General features: G+C 46.3%; 1 protein-coding gene across 3 annotated transcripts in view; it reads right to left on the reverse strand.

Annotated features, from left to right (window-relative positions):
- Positions 1–24,172, reverse strand: part of klar (klarsicht) — a 387,661-nt gene that overhangs the window by 19,750 nt on the left and 343,739 nt on the right. For all 3 annotated transcript variants that reach the window (XR_013315018.1, XM_077666163.1, XM_077666161.1), the window contains 2 exons: positions 7,328–7,605; positions 5,135–5,292 (listed from right to left, as the gene is read on the reverse strand). Coding sequence is in view for 2 of the 3 variants with exons in the window: in XM_077666163.1 (XP_077522289.1) it covers positions 5,135–5,292; positions 7,328–7,605 (436 nt within the window). In the remaining variant the exon portion in view is untranslated. The remainder of the gene's footprint in view (positions 1–5,134; positions 5,293–7,327; positions 7,606–24,172) is intronic.

Below are 24,172 nucleotides of genomic sequence, written 5' to 3' on the forward strand. Positions count from 1 at the left end.
TGAGAAGAACAATCGAAGTTGTTGTTGGCGGCAAAATCTGTCTGCATAAAAATGGCGGACGACATGCTACACAGCTCACTATTTAGTAAAATAATGTGACGAAGACGACGAAACCTGTGCAGTGGCGCGGGCAGGAGCGCTCACACTAGGCCGTCCATCATTAAATCACCTCTCTACCATAGTTCATCGCACCTCATTCTTTGGCTGGCCGCCATGTAACAAAATTATTTACTGTGTTTGCTGCATGGCAAAAAAAAAAAACTTATTTTTGACAAGAAGGCTGCTAAATTCGACTGAAACATTGCAAATCACTCCCAGGTGAAGCACACTCCCAGAAAAAGCAGCCAGTTCGCTGTGTACAGAATTGCATACAAAGCGTCTAAAAGGGTTACAGAGCTGCACCGAGTGCCCCCAAGAGAGAAACTCTTTATTATAGAATTTTAGCACAGCGAAGACATATCAAACCAGACGGATGCCTTTTACGCATGTGCAGTAGCCAGGCGGGAATATGCACATCACCATGCACACATGGCAGACATACGGCTGGCACAGTCTGTATCTACGAGTATGCTAATACCGTATATATTCGCGTATAAGCCGCACTTTTTCATAAAATTTTCTCTGGTGTGGGTTATCCACGAATCAGGCCTATAGTTACACATTAACACACTGTGGTGCCACTGCGACTGCTGTGTCAGATAATTAAAGAGCTGGCGACAGATACAAACATTTTATTTCACCATTCATCACCGCTTTCGCGCTAATCGCAGTTGGACGAGCTCAGCTCATCGGCACTCTCATCGCTGTCGGACGAGCTCGCCTCATTGGCGTGCTCTCAAAGCTCGTCGTCCTCTGGGTCGTCCATGGCGTTTGACAGCCCCGTGACTCTAAAACTCTCCGAGAAGTTGTCCGCTGACAACGAACGCCACGCGTGCAGAATCCAAGCACACACTTGCTGGAGGGACGCGCTTCAGCTGCTCTTTGAAGTCCGCAGGTCGAATGTTCATGTGCTGAGCGATAGCGAATGCTTTCACGCGGGTCATTTCCATAGACACCGCGAAGCCGTTGCTCTTAGTAGTGCAAACGTACTCAATGAGATCCTCTTCAAGTTTCGGGAGCTTGCACTGTTTCCCACGGAAAGCCTTCGGCTTTGGGTAGTCTCGATGAGGGCTTGCATTTGCATACCCCAGCAGGGAACACAGTTTTCGTCGACGTCGAACTTGCGCCCGGCTTCCTGTTTACCGTGTTCCGCAGCGTATTTTGCCACTTGAAGTTTGAAGCCTGCAGTGTAGGACCGTCTGCGCTTGCCCATTGATTTTTGTTCGAGTTCAAAAGCACGCAGCCTGCCACACGACGGTGCGTGCATGCAACACAACAGATTCCACAAGCAGTCCACACACTTCCGAATGAAGCACCTGATAACAAAGACCACATTGGCGCTGGGCTAGGCACCATGAAAACCAGAAACAGAAAGACGCTGAAACGTCATGTTGCGCAACGATGATGATAATGGATGTAGTGTAGGAAAAACTAACTGGCCCCATCTTGTAGCACTTTGTCGGACTAAGCACGTTTTTGGCTTGCTTGTTTTTTCTTCTTCAAATTTTTGTCCAACAGTGACGGGTTCGGGCTATACACGAGTATATACGGCATGCTTCCAATATGGCAAATTTCTCTCTCTAGCAGTGTTACATGCAGCTCCCGCATGATACAGGTTCTGCCATGCTTCATGATTATCAGCTTGAGTTGATTTCCAGTCAACTTTCTGGTTTCTTTTTACACTGCGGTTTCAAGTCACTTAAATATGAAGATGGCTTACGATTACGATTTCACATTCCTTTCTTCAACACCACACATCATTTTTGTGTCGAAAAACTTGGGGGTGCTTAATCTTCGCCTTTCAGAGTAGAACGTGATAGTGTTATCGGGACCCGTTCACATCACGTACTCAACACTCAAACAACGACCTAATTCCTAATCAACATATTCCTAATTACTTATGTACGCATCAGGACATGTCCCTAAGACACTTTATCAGGTCCCACCTTTATTCAGCCTGAAACAACGTGCCTTCGTGGGCTATTGTTAGCATGTCCGTCCCGAAATCCGAAGGTCCTGGGTATGAAGCAACGTCGAGTATTAACCCAAGAATAGCATCGCTCAATATGATCCACGTGGACAAATATCTATGAATTTCATTTGTTGCAAATAATGTACTTTTCTTCCACAGGTACGAGTAATTTCTTAACGGAACTTTCAGCTCGAACATCATACCGCTATTGTCGACACCCGGTGTACTGCCACTTGGTAACTACAATCCTTGGCTCATAATCTTCCTTTTTTTTTTTGACAAAAATAAAAACTACTGGATTTAGTCCAAAACAACTGAACACTTAATTTGTGCAAATTTAATCTGTACCTTTCCATCTGTCATTACTTCAGTTATTGTGCAAGTCTTTATGAACTGTTTTCATATTGCTGAACTGTTTCTATTATGTTTATTCTTGAAGATCTATTGTTAGTTTCTTTTTGTTGTGTTACACTGATGTATGCGTTGTATAAACTTTTATTGGTGTCTACTTCTGTATTGCTCATGAATTTTTATTTCGTTCTGTTTGCTGTTGCCATACCATGTCATGGTTTTTTGGGGCCTTTGTCAAGCTGTTTGTACAGCTTTTAGCCCAGGTGACCATCCAGCTGCTGGAAAATAAAATTTGATTTCATTTGATTCCTACCCAAACCCAAATTAACCCAATGTTCTTTTCAGCTCAATTACTTTCCTTTGATTACAGGAACCTACCCGGGAAAATTGGCGTACATTCGCACGTTATTTGATCTGTTCCTGAATTTTATTATTTCTTTGCTTCCATCGTGATTTTTTGCTTGGAAGCCAATGACGCGGACGATGCCAGCTTTTCTACAACACGGGACCCTCAAGAGTTGAATCTGGCTGGTTTTACCACCTAGGATTTCTTCAAAATTCTCTTCTCATGCTACTGCCACCTCATGAATATTACCCACTAGCACTTCTTTCTTTATTTTCTTCCCAGAAAGGTAGCAGGACATATGCTAGTCTCTACAGAAGTGCAGCTGTTAATACCATGCTATTTTGCATCGAGAGCTACACTCCTGCAGCTGACACATTCAGAAATCAGTCATCTGCTACGGTGCAAAGGGTGCTTTCGCCAGTGATAAAAACTAAGACCTGAGGTGTAAACTAGCAACTCATGTCAAACTTTTTAAAGGAATTAAGTAGTTGTGATCGTTTACTAGCACCATAAAAGACTGCTCGCTTTCGTTTTTCCAGTTGCCCTCAAGCTGCACACTCACACTAAATGGCCATGTCTCCCACTGCAGCAAAAAGGGTAAACTGAACTATCTTGATTAGTATAAACTCGAGGGACCAAGCGAGGCCCACTGATTGTCTCAACAACAGTACCCACCCCAGGTGTTTTGACAGAGCACAGAAAATAACAATGAAATAATTATCAGACATGAAAGCACGGACGTCAGGAAGCAAGGATGCCAAGTATGCCTACTCCTTCCTGGATGACCTAGCCACGGAACACGGCAAAAGCCTTGAGCTACAGAACACTAGACTAAACTACTTCCATGACAACTGCACTTGACCTGTACAGGGACTCCTAGCTGAGGCATTGGTGTAAAGCACCCGAGATCACAAAGATGATGATGGATTCTCAAAAGGTCCATTCCCCATGTGCTGTGCCTTCCGTAAGTTTGTGCTAGTAGGTGTGCCTTAGATTCCATCTATGTTTTGTGCTGTGGCACGTTGACATCTCTCAAGCAAAAACTCAACGAGAAAATCAGTCATGTCAACTTCAAAAGCTCGTTAAGGATCCTGTTTTGCCGAAAATCTGCCATCGTCGCAGGCTTTGTGAGAGAAAAATGAGCCGGGGTAGGGTGGCCATGTCGCCTAGGTTGCAGGTGGGCCACCTAGGTCACGTCACCTTGTGACATCATCACAACGTGCCCATCGGATTGGGAGCAAACTGCCCACCGTGGCAGGTAGCAGTTCAATTAATGATTGGTCGCGAGAGCTTGCTCAGGGAGAGTAATCTGGGTCTAAAGGAGCCCCACCAGTGGCAGCACCTGCCATTACAGGGCAGTGGCGCGTCGCCTAACCACTGCACCCCTGCACCAGGGGTGGCATCAGGACTCCCAGCAATGTATGCATGTAAAGTCGAGAATTGATTTCACATATATGGGCATCACCCATTAACGCTTTAACATCATACCCCTAAGGTGGAGTTCCAAGTATTCCCTCAAGTTTTTTTTCTTTTCCCAGATAAATAAACGGTTTCAGGTCAGGCTGTGCTGCTTTGTTTCCTACCTTGTTCCTTGTTCCATTTAAAGTGTTTTTTTTCCCGCATTATTTTAGCACACAAGCTGGGAGGAAAAATTCTGAACTCTTTTTTCGTTACACCCAAGCTCTCATTTTCTTTCATCTCTGACCAAACTGAATTCAAAAGGAACACCTGTCATAACCCGATCAACTGATGCACAGATGGATGCTTCGTCACTCCCATACTAATTATGAGAAGCTTGAGCCTCTGGTACTTGATGTTTTGAATAAATGCAGCACTGGCTGACCCAATCTCTGCAGCATCCCATGAAATGATTTTAAGTCACAATTAATGAATCGAGCTGATTAGTTCGATTATGGTTGTATTTACACACTGTAATGTGCTGCTATAACTTTAGCAGTTTTTTGTCACCACCATGTACGGAATTGTTTCCTCAAATTTTTAGCGAATTATGTGCTTGTTCACAAGCTGCCTCTTCCCAAGAATTTTTGCTCTTCTGTTTTGTTCTTTTTTTTTTTTGCACAGGGCCACAGACACTTTCAAGCTGACGTTTTGGCCTTTCATATGTGGCCCACTCGCAGCCTATCTGGAAACAGACTTCAATTCATTTAAATACAGTTTTGCTAAATATAATGAGACGGCAATGCTGCTCGATGAAGTAATTCTATGCATTCCTGCACAAACCATGTATACAGAAATAAACCATAATGCCAATGCCCACAGGAAGGGCTGCCAAATGTGCTGGCATCTCGCAGTTCATAAGTGATGATTTACTACACAAATGTAAATAAATTGCAGCGCCACTCAACTGTTCGTAGGTGTCATCCCACTGGCGGTACAACGCTTGGATGTGCTCCCCAATGGCCAAGCCAACATCGTCCCCGCATCCGCTTGCACCAAGACGGTGGGCTTTCACCTTCACATCCAAGAGGGCATCACGGATGTCGTGCAGGGAGGCCAGTGCAACCTGTGCAGGAAAGGAAACACATGGTGATAAGCGGTTCAGGGTGCGTCAGCCAGCCCTGTCCTCATAGTATGCTATGATCGCACACTTCAGTGTGGCTAACAACAACACTGCTATAAAAGGCAGCATGAATGTAAAATGCTCATTTGATGTGCAGAATAGGTCAGCTCACTGTTTCAATCACCCACCTTAACTTGCCTAGTAAAGGCTGCAGAATATGCTGAAGCTGCCATTCGAAATTGTGAGACCTCAATAGATTGATGCTTTATGTGGTACGTTAATGTCCCAGCGACGATAACAAGACTGATGCAGAGAGTAAGAATGCACAGAGGGGCAAACCCCATCGTGGCTGTGGCCTCGGCAGATGACCAAGTGATATAAAATGGAAAAGTTCTTGACACACATGCATACACTAGAGCTATCTGCTGCGGTCAATAAAATTACATCCTGCAATGCTGTGCCAGGAGAGTTCCACATACAGTAGCCGACGGGTAATTCGGACTCCAATAATTTGGACTTCTAGGATATTTCGGACTTCAATGAGGCACCGTCAGTCACACCATAAATGCGCATACATATTCGCGACGAATATTTCGGGCTTTAAAAGTTATAAAGTTTGATTTTGCGGACTAATTTCAGTCGCCTGCGGGCCAAGATCGGCTATCTTATCGGCTTTTCGCCGGTGCACAAGGCGCCATCTTGGAATGAGGTGGATTTACTCTGCAGTTGGATTGGCTTGACATACTTTCGGTACCTCATTTTTGCCAGCAGAGGTCCCTGCGATCGCTGACACTTCGAGGTGGCAGTCGTATTGTCATCGCCGTCAACTTGCTTTTGACGCCAATGTTATCACGGTCAGTTATCGCTAGTCTCACACGTTGAAAATTGGTTGTTGGGGCTCGGCGGCACCTGAACCAGGCACCTGAACCGCGCATTAAAGGAAGGGATAAAGGAGGGACTGAGAGAAGAAAGTTAGAAAGAGGTGCCGTAGTGGAGGGCTCTGGAATAATTTCAACCACCAGGAGATCTTTACATGCAGTGACATCGCACAGCCCAGGGCACCTTTTTGTTTCGCCTCCATCGAAACCCGGCCGCCACGGTCTGGTTCGAACCCGGATACTCCGGATCAGTAGCCGAGCTCCCTAACCACTGAGCCACAGCGGCGGTTCTCATACGTTCATCATTCGCCGTGTCGTCACTTGGATTTCTCCAATCACCTCGACCGAGTGGCGCTCCGTCTTCACAAAGTTACATCCGTTCACCGTTTTGTGACTGCGTCCGGCGGTTCCACCGCTTTGAACGAAAAGTGCCTTGTATTTGTGTGTGTTTGACTAGCGGTGTGGTGCACACACGGGTTGTAGACAACATGGCCCCGCCGGGTCCATCAAAGAAGCGTGGGAAGTATTTAACTAAACACCGTAACCTTGCTGGCTAGCGTGTACAGTGAAAGCACAACTTTGGCGAAAATACAGGCGCAAATCGTCACCAGCAAGAGAAATTTTCCACAAGGTAAATAAAATCAGTGACTTTTTAAAGCCAATTTCATCTCAATAAAGTGAATTTTTTTGTAGTTCACGGATTTTTCGGACTGTTCGATTATTCGGACCATTTTTCAGGTCCCTTCGAGTCCGAGGAATTGGTCGGCGACTGTACATGATACCCGCAAAAAACATAAGTGGTGCCTTGGGGGGCTTTCTATCGACCGCAATCTACAGTCTTTCATATGTACTTAGGCGGTGCATGCAGGGCACCATTTTTCTTTTTTAATTTTAATAGCCACCCTAAAGAATACCACACACACTTAGCATGGACTGAGGCACTTAATTTTTCATTTTATTTCTTGTGCCCAAACATAACATTTGTCATAGAAACTTGATCTGCGGAAATAGCAACAGCCCCGACATGCCAAATGTTGCTTGCCAGATGACATAAAACACTGCAGAGGAAGCTTTCTCCAGCCATCTCCAGGTCACACTCATCCATGCAAAACCGAGGAAGAAAGACACTGCACTGCAACTGCATGCAAAGCACTCCCTACCTTGAGTTCCTGGGCCCTCTTCTCGACCGCCTGGAAGTCGCATGACGGCCTGGAGCAGCCCCCTTCAGCTGCCATTGGGTCTGGCTGGCTCACAAGTGCTGTCAGGCTGCTCAGCTCCTTGCGGAGGGTGCTAATGCTCTGGAGCACTTCGGCCTCGCTTGGCACCACCTTGGGCAAGGGTTGCTCATCGTGGGAGCCCTTTGTGGGGCCACCTCCAGCATAGCTGCTGCTGCGACCCTGGAGCTCTCTCACCAATGCCTCCCACTGGCTGATCAGCTCTGCACAGAGGGACAGAGAAAAGGAGAGACATTGAAGGACCATAAGCATGCCCTCTTGCACTCCTACAATCAACTGAAAAGCATTTCCAAGCTTTTAGAATAACTTCCTTGACAAAAACTAAAACAAACTACCTGTGAGAGGCTCTGAAATGTGTGAAGAATCTTGTTTCATACTGAATGACAAGACTTTTGCAAGGCAGTCAGTTCAGAAGGTTGTATTCATAATGGTTGTGGTCATCACCACATACAGAAGCATGTTTGAGCAGAAATAGTTTCATTTCAGCATTCTTAACTGAGGTACTTGTATGGTACCAGATACAGAGAAATTATTTCCAGTTACATATATTAGCATTAGCAGAAACACAAAGCCCAGCAGAAGTCAAGTTGCTTGAAAGCTTCATTTCATTTCTGCAGTTATTTTAACATCTGATTTGAATGTACACTGATTTTCTAAGATGCAGACAATGTCATTTATTACCTGTTAAGGGCACAGGTATCACCTAACATCAAGTGCAAAATGGAGGGCCCATTGCATTCTATTACGTTAAGCAACACATAACAAGGAAGGTACTGCCAATATGTGTTGCTTAGAACAACATCGCAGCAAACGTCCACGTCGTAATTCTGCAACATTAAATTTGCTATAAAAAAAAAGAAATGTGGGTACAAATAAAATGTGCTGGAAGCTGATTAACAGGCATGTGCTGGAAACTACAGACGGCAGCAGTACATGTCACAATATACCCTATATTCTGACGGTAAGCATTTTTCAGGTAGCTAAATATACTAAAACTGCAGCTGTACAGCTAACTCAAAACACAAGGGCTGGAAGCTACTGCGACACATATACCGCAGGTGCGTGATAGGCACAAAGACAAGCAACAATGAGTTCAGCACACAGCTGGCAGCCCTCTGCCATTGTTCTTTGGTTAGAAAGCCACATGTGCTAAACTAATTGTATGCAAAATTACCCAGCAAGAAAATAAAGCAGCTCTTTTCTGCAGCCTGGCAACAAAAACTTAAGTTCTGTACATTTTTTCGTATGACAACAGATCAAGTTTTAAACACTGCAATAGGTGCCAATATCTAAAACTTTACTGTAAATCAGTAGTAACGCTGCCTACTAGCTTGTGGGAATCCAAGCGGATGACATTTTGGGTGTGATTTAAACTCCTTGATTCACTCCGAGAATTCCGATCAGAAGTATCCAACATGATGGTACAGAATGAATGACCTGTACAATTCATCTTTCGAAGCTTACATCTGTTCCCCAGGGTTCAAAGTCATTTCTGACTTTCTAGGGAATAACTTTGATAATGGCTTAAAATTCTAACTATAGTGAAGTGACTGCACTAAACAAAAGGCCTCCTGAGCAGCCTACTAAATATATAAGTAGAAGGGGAAAAAAACCTTCAGTTTGCTGATAATTACGAAGCATGCTGTTTGAAAGGTATTCGGTACACAACTTGACATCACCCACCACTAAGCATTCTTCTATCTGCCATGCAAAGCATCAAAGAGTTATGATCCTTTCTGGAATTAGGTTGTTCTGATGGCCACATATTGTATTGAGAATAGTTATTTTTGGCAAATGCAAAATGGACTGGAACTGCTGCATTCCCTACGAATGAAGCCGGCAAGTTGCAAAGGCTATCTGCTGTAGACACAGCCATACATTTCTCTAACAGTTACCTCAGCTCCATAGCACTTATATGAAACATAGTATGGCTGCAGAAGGTTAGCCAGGTTAATTAAACCTAAAGCCACATGACCACACTCCACAGGCAACATTTCTCAAGTTTGGATCCACGGACAGCGCTATTCTTAAAATTCTGGACTTTTAGCATAAAAAAATCTTACTGCTGCACTTGCCTTCGTAAATAAATTAAGGCGGCGTGACACTTCCGGTGTTCGCCGGTGACACCCTGCATCGGCCTGGCGATACGTCCGGCCAACATACGTCACACCAAGATGGCCGCGCCCGACAACCGAAACTAGAACGGACTGCACGAGCCCGCAAAATTTCGAAACGCGCGCCACAAACGTCGTTCGCACCAATTTTTCTCGCCCCTTGAAAGGCAAGCCGGACTACACCGCTAAACCTGCAACGGCGTATCGATCGGAGCGCCATGCTGTACGCGCGCGCACAACCACACTGCAGCACGGCGTCGCGATACACGAGCTCCTAACGACCGCGAACAGCACCGTTATGGGAGCCATTATTGCTGGTGCAATATGGGTTCCAAATTACGTCTTCCGTCAGTCGGAGCGCGACCAGCGACGGCAAGAGGACAAAAAACAAGAAACATACGGGACGACGTGCGCCGGCACCGGGCGACAACTGCGCAGACCCGACGAACGTCGGGGAAACGCGGAAAGGACTGCCTCCGCCGTCTGCGGACGCGAAGTGCGCTGCAGGAAACCGTCGCGCTGCGGCAGAGGGCGAGGAGAACAACGCCAGCCGCGCGCCGTCAAAACGCAGAGCAAGAAGAGGGTAGGAAAGGCCGCCGCTGTTGTCACGCGTCCGTCAAAACTGCGACCCACCTGGATCGCGTCCTCCCCGCGTCTTTCCCTCGCGAGGTAGTACTGTACATGGCAAAACGCCCGCAGCTCGAGCGGTCTGCGTTCTGCTGCTGTTTTTGCCCGCGCGTGCGGCGCACGACCTGCTTGCTGCTCGCTCGCCGCCGACGCCGCTCACGTTCGACGGAGCGGGAACTCTGCTGGCTAGTGCGTTGTTCCTCTTTCGACGCGGTGGCGGGGTCGCCCCGGTGCTTTGCCCTCTTCGCCTCGGTCGCCGCCTCGAAGCAACAGGGCGGTGCGGAATACCGACGGCCGGGAAGTTGGGCTCCCCTGGGACTGGCTGGCGGCGTGGCTAACGCGGGCACATTAACTGAAATCACTGAATCTCTATGACCTCAACGGAATTAGCCACGCCTGCGTGTCAGTGCGCTCAATTAACGGACGCCCAGGCAATTCTGATCTGACAGATATATATGCGGTACAGCTTCAAAGACCAGGCTACCATCATCACCAGGCCGGCTGCGTCCACAGCAGGACAAAGGCTGGGTCTCGATCTCCAAGCTTCGAAGGCAAGTCGACCTCGCGGCTACACCAAACAAAGCATGCTCTGCCCGACTTTCGCAAAAGAGGTCCGGCCGAGCTCGAGTACGGATATGAGCATTACGCGGTCCAACGTCGGCACCGCCGCCTCATGCCAACATTTGACAACGGCATCACCGACATTGGCCCAACGTACCGCCAGACTGCAACCAAGGTTGGGCAAAGATGTAGCAATGTATTTTTAACGGCATTCACAGTGTGATGTTTAACTAGTTCCGTAAGGTCCGTACGCGCAAATAAATGGAAACAAACACCGCCTTACGGGGATTCGAACTCATGTCCTTTGGATTAGCGCGGGCGCGCTGCAGAGCAGACAACTAGGCTACCCGCTGCGGAGCGAAAAAAAGTGTTGTATAAAGTGCATATGCAACTCCAGTATGCCACTCGCATTTTTCTCAAAAGTGTTTCCGTTTACGGCAAAGCGTGACGGTTTTGCTGCGGCTCATGCAATTCCGCGAACTATGGAAAGCTTTGAAACATAAGCACAACGGTTGCAATGGCAACCTCAGCCATAAAGTAAGGGTCGAACGACGCGTTCACTTGCACCCGGTATTTCGCAGAAGCGAATCTTTCCTTCTCTTCAGCGCATAATTTGCGATAGTCAAATTATGTTAAAAGCGCACACGTTATATGAACCGAAATGATCGGGCGTAATTTCGACCGCCCTTGTTGATCCACCCGACAATAGCATGACATAGGGACATAAAAAATCGATCGTCACATGCACGTCGTCGGCCCAACACTCATTGCCAGCCTTGAACCAACCACGTTGGTTAACGTTGGCTCAACGTCGACGCAAGGCTGCGCTGCCGACCTAAACCGACGGTCGGCCTATCATCGAAAGTCGGCAATTTCCGATTGGGCAATTAGCCTTCTCATGCGCCAGCTGCGACCACATTATCCCTGCAAACATACTAATCTAATCCGCCCACCTTTAGCCGGCCTGACTCCCCACCGCCCCCTGCTGGGCTTGCCCTCTCTAGGAACCGCACCATAAGCTCATCTTGAAATCCGCACTGTAAACCAAAAGGATTATAGTTGCCTGTTCCCCTCTTCATTTGGTCTGCCCACGCCAATTTCCTCTTGATTTAAACTAGGATATGCCATTAACTAACTCGGTGTCTGCTCACTAACCATACGCCTCCAACATTCAATGCAAATGCGGCAGTGACCGAGCCAGCGACCTCGAGACTGCCATCGAACCAGATCGTATAGGCCATTTTTCATCACAACGTGCGCATATTGGTTGTAGACGTAGGCGTCTGTAGAAGGCCGGATGCAAGCAAGATAATGCAACGATCGGTAAGGGTCGCATGCACCATATTACTGCCCAGAATTATTTCTAGGCGTGAACGCCGCGTGGCCGGGCCTAATGGAAGCTGAGTGCTTATATTGAGGCCCGCGTAAGAACTCCGACTCTAAGCCGTCGCAGTGAAATTCGTGAGTCTGTACCCAAGAAGCACAGGTAACTAGCCAATATTGGGAAATATTGGTTATACACTGGTGCTTTCTATAACCACCATTTGCCAATATTTTCCAATATTGTGCCAAATTACCTGTGCTGCTTGGGTATCCACTACCTAAGAGGCGTGTCGGCTGTCAGACGACATCTGTGCTTCACGACTCACGACTTCTTGCTATAGTCGGATACAACACTAGAACAAAGCGGCTTTTCCCCGGCACAGGACCGCCTTCCAGTCAATGGCGTCGGCTGATCCTCACGAGCTTGCTAGCATGACGATGCAGGTAGTGGCAGATGAAGTGAGGGTACTCCCCTCCCTATTGTAACACTAGCAGGTTCATGAGAATCGGCCGACGCCATTGGATGGAATGGCGTCCTTTGACGGGGAAAAGCTGCTTCGTTCTTGAAACGTCTTTTCAGATGGAAATAAAGGTTGTTCAATCAATTCGATCAATCATTCTTGAATTGTACCCGACTGTAGCATCTTAGACACGCACAAGAACCGACTCTACGTGTACTAGCTGACGACCCCGCAAAGAGCATCTCGGCATAGGAAATCTAGATCGTGGGTACTGACACGTAGCAGCTGGAACTGACACATAAGCATGATTCGTAGCGTAATTACAATCGTTTTTTTTTTTTTACCGTATACAGTAAGCCTACATTTCGGTGAAGAAGGGGCATTCCACTGCCAACGCGGCGACTGCAGTTACGCAAAAAGAGTGAAATAAATAAATAACCCTGCGCAGACTTGTTGGTGGAGACTCAACAGACGCGTGCAGACAATGCAGCTCCCGCGTGATTCATCGCCGAAGCAGCGAGCGGCACACGCTCCTTGTAGCAGCAGCTGCGCCGCGCAACGCCAACGCCACGCAAGACGGCGAATTTGCGTGCACGCGAGCGACGTTGGTTCACTCACGCGATCCGCCAACGACGGGCCACGCGCGGCGCCGGAGTTCGTGACGCGAAAGCCCCGGGCATTCCACACGTGTTAGTCAAGGCGGAAGGAATGCGGCTAACTGCGGGCGTCGTGAAAACGCACCGCGCTCGTGCTATAGTACACTAGAATACTTGCGCCTAGCGCTGAATTACTCCACGTTCCGCTCTGCCTTCGTGAATTTTACGCATAGCCGTAAAGAATATTTCATTGTGAACCTAATTCGCAGAAAAAAAAAACAGGTCAAAGTGGGTCTTTCAAAAGAAGATTTCTTGCCCCAGAAAGGCAGCACCCCCCTCCCCCAATGCAAATCTGGACTTGTTAAAAGGAAATTTCGAAAGTGGATTGGGCACAGGACAAATCAAAACGTTGGCCGACACAAAAGCCACAAGCGCATCCTGTTTCAAAAATATACAAGTGCGATTTGAATTTCAGTCCAACCGCAACATCGGCAGATTCGCGCTTGCAAAACATGGGCCGGCCAACGAGATAAAGAGGATGAATTTGCTGATAGTGCCCGCATTGCATGCCGGTAACTCCGGCCGCAGGGCCGGGGATAACCTCAACTGTCGGAGACGAAATTTCTGGCGCAGTCCCGAAATATCTTCGCGTCAGCTGGTATATCCTCGAGTTGACTGCGTTGCCATGGGATGTACTGTACAGTACAGCAGAAGCTAGCCCAACTATCGCTGATTCCGCTCTATGCTCCCCTGACGACAGCACCGACCATCCTGCTGGGGTGGCCCTCCTTCTGACAGCCCGGAGTTCAAAGCACTAGTGCGGACGTGAAACCACAACAAACTCCGTAGAGGAAGCGGCCGTGCACATTGAGAAGAGCAGATTTCAAGACGGGTAATAGAAAAAAAGAGGTGTTAAATCAACACCCATGCTAAATATAACCCCCCCCCCCCCCCCCCCCCCCCCCTCGCATCCGCTCTCTACCCACCTACATGTCTGCCTGCCAGAACATGACAGTGCGTCTTACCGCTCGCCGCTGGCTACATACAACACGACTGAAAGACGGGTAACTGTGTACCCGTTCCTCGATCTTGGATGAGCACAGTCCAATCACGATAAACGGTACAACACAAAACACAAGCGTCCTTTTTTTTTTCTTCCTGCCCTGAGAGACCGCTATATTATTCCAAGGCGGCGGCAGCTATGCTCCTCGATCGCCCCAGTTTGAGCACCGCGCATCCACGCCACAAGACCACATCCACAACCACGACGCCACAAAGTAAGCCAGTGTATAGACAGTCAGGCAACAACGCACCGTTCCTCCCTCGCCGGGTGAGATTCCTTTTTTCTTTTTCTTTCCCGTCCTCCCGCGTCGTCGTCTCGTGCCGCCAGCAGTGTACGCAAAGCGCGAGCGTCTCCGATCACGTGATTCGGTCGCGCGCATCAGCGGCCGCGGCGAGGCGACGTTCGCCTCCGAAAAGCTCGGAGCTCGCGCGAACGACTATTTTTGGGGGGCGCACGGTCCCGCGCTATTGCGAAAACGCGCGCGCCGCTAACTGCCTTCCGGGTGAGGGGCGGCACAAATACAATGGCGCGTACGCGGACGCCGCAAGCACCCTGGGCGGAGGGCTATACCGCTGCTACCTGCCTCGGCTCGACGGTCCGAGCGGTGGGCAATAATTGTATATCAACAACCACTGGCGGAATATCTCAACTCACACTCTTTTAATTGGCGTGTGCGCACAACCTTTTACCATGCCGATGTATACTTTTATATACCGCGCTTTCACTACCCAAACACTGATAATTGGCCCAATATTGGAGCTATATTGGCAAAGACTGGCCCCAGAAAGGTCCAGTGTGATAACCACCCAAGTAGCACAGGTAATCGACCCAATATTGCAACAGGATGGTTCCATCCTGGTCCTTTGTAGGGCCGGCCTTTGCCAATACGATTCCAATGTTGGGCCAATTACCTGTGGTGCTTGGGCATCACTTTCCAATATTGGGCCAATTACCCGTGCTGCTTGGGAACAGAGCACTTTCGATCGTGGGCGAGTCGATCGAGATCGAACTCAAAGCAGACCCGCCGTTGGTACGCGACCGACTCAACCGCGATAGAGTTTTTTTTTTTTTTCATCCCGATGGAAGGCTGCTAACCTAGTTGTCGGGGAAACAGTGGAAGTTAAATCGTGTAGAAATATATATTCTACAGAAACTATGAAATTTTAACACGTACTAATTTTATTTCATCGAGCTTGATTTTCACAATGTGTTAGCACTTCCAACACCACGTACACGGGCAGACAGCCGGCCAATAGCAATGCAAGGAGCAGCTCGCGCTCGGCGCCTCTGCCGCAGGCAGGCGGCCCCTAGCGGCACAGGGCATTGGCCCAATATTGGTAGTGTGTCGGAAAATACTGGTTCTTTATATGACCGGTTTTTGCCAGCACAATTCCAAGATTGGGCCGATGTTCTGTACTGACTGGGGCGCAACTCGAGGAATGCTTGCGTCATCCCGAAAAATTCGTGACACGTGCATAATTATAAAGACCTTTTCAACTCGTAACATCCGGGAATTCGGGTCAACCGTCGTCATATCGAGCTTCAAATGCAGCGCAATAAAAATATGTAAAACTGAGCTTCAATTATAGCCTGCACACAAGCACGCCGCAGCTAAAAAAAAAACTAACGTACGCAAGTGTGACCAAACCCGGATATAACGGAGCCAGATTTTTCGAATTACTGGCTATATCGAACACACGATTATCCCCTATAAAATCCTGTGTAAAAGTATAGGAACGCCGCGCAGTATCACGAGGTATGTGCTTGAGGGTGCCCTTCGGTCTTTTGTACTCGTTTTCCACGCCGTATATCGCTGTCATGTGGTGAAGCCAACCTAACAAAACCTATAGCGGCGGCACTAGCCGAAGCGGTTGCGGACAAAGTATACCTTGATTTCAATGAGCGATTATTCCATTTATAATGCACAGGAATACAAACACCTTATGATAAACAGCGGCTAGTGACAAAGAACCGACGGCTGCAGTTTGGACGAGAAGCAGGTTAGGCCTAGCTACAGCTGGCGAGTAGTGCGCTGTCGGCGGGCGACCCGTCGCTGCAAGAAGCGCGTCGCTAGTGCGGGCGAAGTGTATTCTTGCTTCTAGGTTACAGATAGGCTCATCAATAACCATTATGTTATATATATATATATATATATATATATATATATATATATATATATATATATATATATATATATATATATATATATATATATCGCATTATCGATATATCCGGGTTCGACTGTAACCTCATCGCCGCGCGAATTGCACTTGCATAATGAGGCCGCGCCGCTTAACACTTGAAGCAACGAAACTTGCGCGGTATAACGAAACGCTCCTCGGCGGGATTCGGCCAGAGAGAACAACACGGTGCGCGCGTGTCTCAAGGAGCAAATAGCGTTCCAGGCACGATGACCCCTCCGATAACGAAATTCAGCACCGCAATTACATATCTTCCGCGGGTGAAAACAAGATGGAAGAAAAAATAAGAGCGCCAGGCGATCGTGCTGGCCGCGTGGTTTTGGGAGGTTGCTCCAATCATGACCCTACCCAATCCCCTTAAGTAACAATGAAGAAAAGAAAAATAAATAAATTCCAGAGACTGCCGCGCGAGATGTGATGCGAATACGACGGGACGCAGCATGCCAACAACAGCGCGATACCATCTCTATCTCGGGTCCTGTCACACACTCGGCCGCCAGAAAAGAAAGGATTCGCGTCTTCTCCAGACCACTATACACTCCCGTCGTCGTTAGGAGACGTCGCGGTCAGCCGGCCATGCGTGTCCGTGCAGCGCAGTGCACGCGCCTTATCGAATGCAAGGATCGCGCGGTACAGTCCTTGGACGGCATACATTCACAGAACCTATCCGACAGCCTGTACAAAGGATTAGCAAGGAGAATAAATGAGAAATGAAAGAAATACAGCGACACTAGCGAGAACTGTCAGCCGACTCCATAGAGCTGAGGCATAAAACGGTTATAATAATTACACTGGGGACTGGGATCCACTGTGCTACACCAACCGTGGCGCACTCATCACCATCTTTGACGTCATCTATGCCCTCAGCCCAGACAGAACATCGCATTTTATTTTTATTTTGCCTATTATACTATATGTACCAGAGGCGTGCTTGTACCGACAGGTTGAGTCGACAGTGTTGGAAACCTGCCTCGAATGGCAAGAGTATAGCTTCTTTTTGCTCAGTGACGAATAATTGCTGAGCGAAACTTTGAGGAATCGCATGATGGTGTAGCTGCCTGACGCTGCTTACTATGCACTTAAAATGCCAACCTTTGTCACCACCCGAGAGAAAGCCTACAATACTAGGGGCTCCCACTGATGCCCCAGCGTTACTCCCACCAGAGGCGAATTTATGAAAAGGTAGGAGGTTCCTCCCACCTCCAGGACAGAAATTTTACATTATAAAAATAAGCTGAACCTCATTTTTTCTACAAAAGAAAGTTCAAGACATACATGGTTCAATAAATCCGTTCTCAGCTCCCACAGCTACAGCCAATTTCTCGGCTTCACTGTAACAGATGCATCTTACACCCACCGTAATTCACACTGACTTGGGAACAGGGCACACTCTGATGGCTGGTGCATACATGCTTCTTTGACACATTACGTTACATCCAGCCCATACACGGACTCCCAGTTTGACCTAGCTACGCACACTGTGGCGGGTACTCAAACAGTAGTCATGTTCTGTGAAATATGCCCCTACTATGTATCTGGCATCTATACACAAATCCTGGCTATTCATCCCTACAGACTCTCTTCCCTGGAGGGACTTCTGGCTAATCACCTTCCATATCTTGCATATTCAAAGACCCCTCTGAGCTGTTGCAAACGGGAGTTCTGCATAAATGCCTGTAACGGCAGCACTTTCTTTCCAGATTCGAGGGTTAATTTTCGGGGTGCGGACCATACACACAATGTGCGAAAATTTTTGTTTTGTTTAAAGTAAAAACACACCAAGCAGGGAATAAGCGGCATTATTCTATGTTCAATCATCACTCGCGGAATGAAGACTCCATGATGCTCTGCTCTGGTGCACACGTTTTTGCAAGCGTTTTTGGACAAAGGAAATGTGTTATACATCATGCTCAACTATACTAGCAGAACTTGACTTATAAGATACAATGATGGCAACAATAGCCTCAACAAGTTATATTGCATTTGCCTGAAAACATAAGCAGCTGTTTCCTGGTGATTTTATGAGCAGTTATACAAGAGGCGACGTTGCAATGTCGCAGTCACTAACGAATACACACCAACTAGCCCAACTGTCTTCCATGATCATGCACCAGTCAGTGCCACTTATAGGCACTGGGTGGAATCTGCAGTGGATTCCAATAGCTGCCTTTGGCTTTCATTGCTCTTCCTTAGACAACTGAGACATAATTCCACCACCAAACCACCAACTAGTACCACCAATGGGCACCCTGGTGGCAGTACACTGGTCGATCGTCAACTCACTATCTATAAACATAAATAAAACAAAGGTTGTGCTTTTTAGGCCAAGAAATAAAATAGTGTGCGATAGCGACATTTCACTTTGGATTGGGTCTGTGCCTTTAGAAGTTGTCTCCGTCGTAAAAAGCCTTGGAGTATATTTTGAGAAGCATTTATTGTGGTCAACACATGTCGATAAAACAGCGGACAAGCTGTCAAAAATAACTGGTGTGTTAAGTAAACTACGCTATTTTCTGCCACAAAAAGTGAAACTAATTCTTTATAATTCCTTGTTTGCTTCTGTTTTAAACTACTGTTTCACGGTATGGGGAACTACCACACTCTCAAACTTAAACAGGTTACATGTAATCCAAAAACGAGCCATAAGAAGCATTGCAAGCATCCCCCGCGACGTTACGACAAAACCCCTTTTTAATGCCTTCCACATAACTCCAATACAAGAGCTATATAATGTCAACTTAATAAAACGATATAGGAGAAGTAATACCTATCGTAATTTTCTTGAAACTTTGTCTCAGCTAACACCTAGAGAACACACTTATGCCATAAGAAACCGCGAGAAATGGTTCATTCCCCAAATACTAACTAGCTATGGACGTCAAATGCTCAGCTACCTCTTACCATTATTGCTAAATGCTTTGTGTTAGTCTTACAAACCAGTATTTTTGCATCTTATTTCTTTTGCTGTTTTTGTCTGTTTTTATCTCTTTTTTTATTTTTTCAGAGTCAGTTGTGTCTCGCTTGTTTTTCCTCAAACGCAATTGTTTTGTTAGTTGCTGCCAATATATGTAATCAAACAAACCTTGAAACCTTGTACGGGGGCGCAGGCGCGCAATCAAGCTCCAGTGAGAGCTTTTTGTCTGCGCCCCTAACATCTGGATGATGTAAATAAAGATTTGATTGATTGATTGATTGATTGATTGATTGAGATGGGCTGAGATACACCCCAGTGCTGTGTACCATGGAACCAGGTTTTTTTTTTCATGCCAGTTGCAATACTCTATGGCAAAAATTGGCTCTCTCCCTCAATGTGTTTCTAGAACAGTACTTTGATGAACAGACAAGACCATAATGTGAAAAGCAAAAGGGTGCCGGAAAGTGCATTCTTGTCCTGTCTATAACGCAATGAGGTGGCGAAAGCCGTGCTGCTTGTGTCATCCACTGGCATGTTCGGTAACTGCAAAAATGATGTGCCAATCTGTCGACTGCTAAATTATGGGCCACCGTGTTCTGGTGCACTACTACAGTCAGATACAACTCAAGAACGAAGAAGCAAATACCTCTCAAAAGACACCCTCCAGCCAATGGCGTCAGCTGATTGTCACGATGTTGCAGTTAATCCAGATAACCCATGGTTATGCCCCTGTCGCACAGGCAAGTTAAAGTTCTTTAAGGTAATTTTTTTTTTATATAAAAAGCTGCACAAGATGTCACACGGGAAAGTTAAGGGAAGATGCGTGTCTCGAAATGGTAAAAAAATGCGAAAATTTAGATTTTTCAAAAATAGCATATTCGGGTTCAGGATGCTCTAAAGTACATAACTATAACGTTTCAAGGTCTAAATCCACCTCCAACTACAAAAATAAAAAAAGACATCTTTAGTGCCTCCAAACATCGAAATGGCGATTTCGGAGCAAAATACAGCAGAACTTAGTGCCCGCCGCTTCTGTAGCTGCGTCCTCAATGGCCGCCGCCTTGGTCTTGTTCAAAGGATGGCGCTCTTCTCTACATCCCGGTATTACTGACTACTGTGAAATTCTCTTGGAACGTCAGCACTTCGGCATTTTCTGAGGTCTCTACAACGACCTCGGAATGGTTGGCAGGTATGTTTCAAATGCATTTTTCTCAACTTAAATGTTTTTGCCAACATCACTAGCCTTGCGGAAGCTTTTTTTACGTTTTTATGGTGCAATTTCAATTCATTTTATACCATTGAATTCAGAAAGAATAAAGCTATGGACCTATGCTGTTTTTTTTCATGGCTGACTCAGACATACCAAATTCTGTGAACAATAATGCCAACAACTGAACTTTTTATATGATGATGTACCTCAATAACAAAATAAATAGTATAGCTCCACATGGCAGGCCTTTGGCTGTAGCTCCGTTTCAATAGGAACCAAAAAATATTCATAAAAGATATCTTAATGACCTGTAAGAAAGTACCTAATTAGGGAGCTTTTCACTAAGGGAGCACAGTGACCTCCCTCAGCAAGCTAAAGGAGCACCCCTGTTCCCAGTGAGCAACACAACATTCCTCATGGTGAGCATCAATAAATATATATTTTAAAAAATGTTCCGTTAAGGTGAGCAGTAATTTGGTGGCGGTTACAAGTCGTTGAGTTGTCTTGCTTTTTATCACAGCCATACACTCTCTACAGAGCTACCTCAGTCGCCTCCGTGAGGCGCCATTTTTGGACAAGCGCAACAGGTGCAATATTCTGCAAACTAGAAACAAGAACAGTCTTGCTGACTACAGATGCGTACAGTCAGAAAGGATGAAATTTGCAATGATGCCAGCGCAGATGCTGGCGAATACTGCGTGTTAATAATTAAAAAAAAAGTGGTAGGGTAGGGTTTCGCCATGTGATCACAATGGAAACGCGCGAAACTTGATTTCTATCTTTATCGTTACTCCCTATCAGGGGTTGTGGAAGTTGATTTCCATTTTTATTGGCACTGCTCTTAGCTTATCACCGACGCTCATGGTGTATTCTCGCTCTCCTTGTTTACCGAGCTTCCTTAGAGTTCTTCAGATACGTGGCAAAGCGGTGACATGGCCAAACGCATTGCCCATTCTCTTGACACCGACTCTGATTTTGCTCCATTCGCCGAGTCTGAATCAGAAGACAAGTTTTCTTCAGAAAAGGACAGCCCTCTGAAACACTATATTTAACATGTTGCAGTTATGAGTGATGCTGGCACCCAAATACTCTTCCTGATTTTTTTCTACAACTTCTTCCGTACTTTACATATTTTGTACATTCAAAATCCTCAATAAATTCATTTGACCATTTCGGAAAGTTAAAAAAAAATTAAAAATTCGATCGGAAAGTTTTAAAAAAATACAAAATTCGACCTTTAAAGGGTTAAACCTGCCAGCCCCTTTGATGTCACACCAATAGATGCAAGAGGATTAATTATGATGTCACAACAATTGGTCAATGGCACTGACTGGAGGGCCTTCTTTCTTCAAGCCACGCTGTAATCCAATGTGCAAGTGTGCACTAATGCACTTATATGCACTCTTCACCACTGCTCTGCAGCCCCTGTGCACATTGCATGATTACAGTGGGCATGCTGAAACCTAACATGTGAAGCCTCCACTCCTGGACTCGATGTTTGGAGAATTCATGGAGAAAACATAAAGTATGCCACTTTCTCAGGGCAAGGACGGCCAGGCAAACACTGCGGTAGTGCACACGTGGAAGAGGCCAGAAGCGATGGCCAGATGCCACGGTGACAAAGCTTGTTTCTCTTCTCTTATGAATAACCACATCTCTTCACCATTTTTTTTTTTTTTTACCGGGACATAACACTTCGTGTCTGATTCTGCTGAGGATGGGGTGTGAGGTTTCACCACCAATTGTATGAGTAAGGAAAATGTGGAAGAAAGAATGTGCCAAGAGACCAGATCACATGACAATAAGAGGGTCACTGACCAAAGTATCATGCCATACTTCCTTGTGATGATGTGCTTTCATGCGGATGATGACTGAGATCTCAGAGGGAGTGTGTCGGGCTACAGCAGCATACTCTAGCTTTCTACCCCGCTAGGAACTGCTCTTTTCACTACAACTGATATTAAAGCTTGACCGGATATCTGATTATTTCGAGTATTCCGTAGCAAATAGTAAAGTACGTGATACACTGTTCAATTAGAATGTCCAGTATTCGAAATCTCGAAATAGTTGTTTCAAGTGAATAGCGTTTACTGAATGCTTTGCTTTATTCACACACCACTTCAGTAAAGAAACAGTCGCACAATGATGCAATTGCCAATAGAAACGGTAGTGCGAGGCAAGTGGCGATAAAGCAGCACAACTTCCATGCCTTCTACTCGCGTGCGGCCCGCTTGATGAAGCGGCAAACTGAACTGCCAGCAGTCTTGCAGTTTTGGATTCTGCCGCAACACACGCCGCGGAGGTGACCAGAAGAACTGTAAGTTTTCTCTTGCGCTTCCTACCATTTACCTAGGAAATCTATCACCAGCGCGAGCTAGAGTCACTGGATATGTTTTCAGAGTATCGTGATACTCTTTTCCTGACCGCCAAATTTGGAATCTTCATGACTACCCCTGCTTGACATTCACAGCACTGCAATCACATCCGTTGTTCCCTGTGTATCTGCCTAATCAATGTCATTATAATAAGTGCATAGTTGCGTATAATATGCATAGTTGGCACAGCTAACCTCGTAGTTATTGTGAGCGGACACTCAGATAAAACAGGAAACAGTAATTTTCGTTACTCGTTGAAGCTGCACCTTGTGCATGTATGCTGGTCCTGGAGTACAGCCCAGGTGCTTGGGAGGCTCCGCACTTTATCCAATTACTCCAGCACAGGTGTGGTGAATACATAGCGTACAGTTCAAATTTGCATTAGCAGAACCAATTTGTATAAGAATTGATTTGTTTTTTGGAGGGACAGACCTCCACAACTCACGGTGGGAATGGGCACCAATAGAAGAGACAGCGCAATTTTTTTTTAAGGTTGGGTCCGATCTCCTATGAAAAGGAGATTACTGCTCCTTGCCTTGCACCTTGCATATGTACTGTGGCAGTAGGAATGATTCGGTATCCAGTGGTAGAGCGAGCCAGTATGGGTGTGCAATACCCATGGCTCGGCAGAGCCTACACAGACCCCTGCAATTGGGTTGGTTGCCTGTGTAGGCTGACTTCTTCAATTTCACATGGCCATTTTTGCAAAAGTCAGATATGTGAGACAGTTACTGTGTCGTTTCCTTTCCTCAAAAACCCATTCATTATTATTTATTTATCAAAATAACTTCGATGAGTGTGACAGAGCTTCAATGCACTTTTATTTTTTCATGTAATGACCTCGTGTGCTACAAAGTAGTCAAAATATTCACTTCGAACTTATTCGAAGAAAATTACTGTTCACTTTGAACACATACACCAAAAAAAAAAAAAAAACGCTATACAGTTGAATCTCGCTACAACGAAATTGACGAGATGCGCGAGAAATTTCGTTGTCGCAAAATTAACCAAAAATGCAAGGCAACAACTCCAGCAAAACATAGTTTTATTACCAGAAATCTGTGAGCTTAGCCTGCTTGCGTTTCACTGCCAGCAGCGGCGTCACGCGACTCTCGCAGTCTGTTAACAGCGACATCGCCACGTTGTCATCGTGTGTGCCAAGGAATTTTCTAATAACGTCAAAGGCATCCAGTACCTGCGATGAGGCTGCGGGGCAGGTAAATCTTGATTGGAGTCGTCTTCATGATCGGAAGGCTCTTCCGGCTCACGAACACTTTTGATGATATCTTCATCGCTTCGTTCCTCGTAGACAATCACGTCCGCGT

This window comes from Amblyomma americanum, chromosome 5 (assembly GCF_052857255.1).
Source record: "Amblyomma americanum isolate KBUSLIRL-KWMA chromosome 5, ASM5285725v1, whole genome shotgun sequence".
Lineage (NCBI taxonomy): Eukaryota > Metazoa > Arthropoda > Arachnida > Ixodida > Ixodidae > Amblyomma > Amblyomma americanum.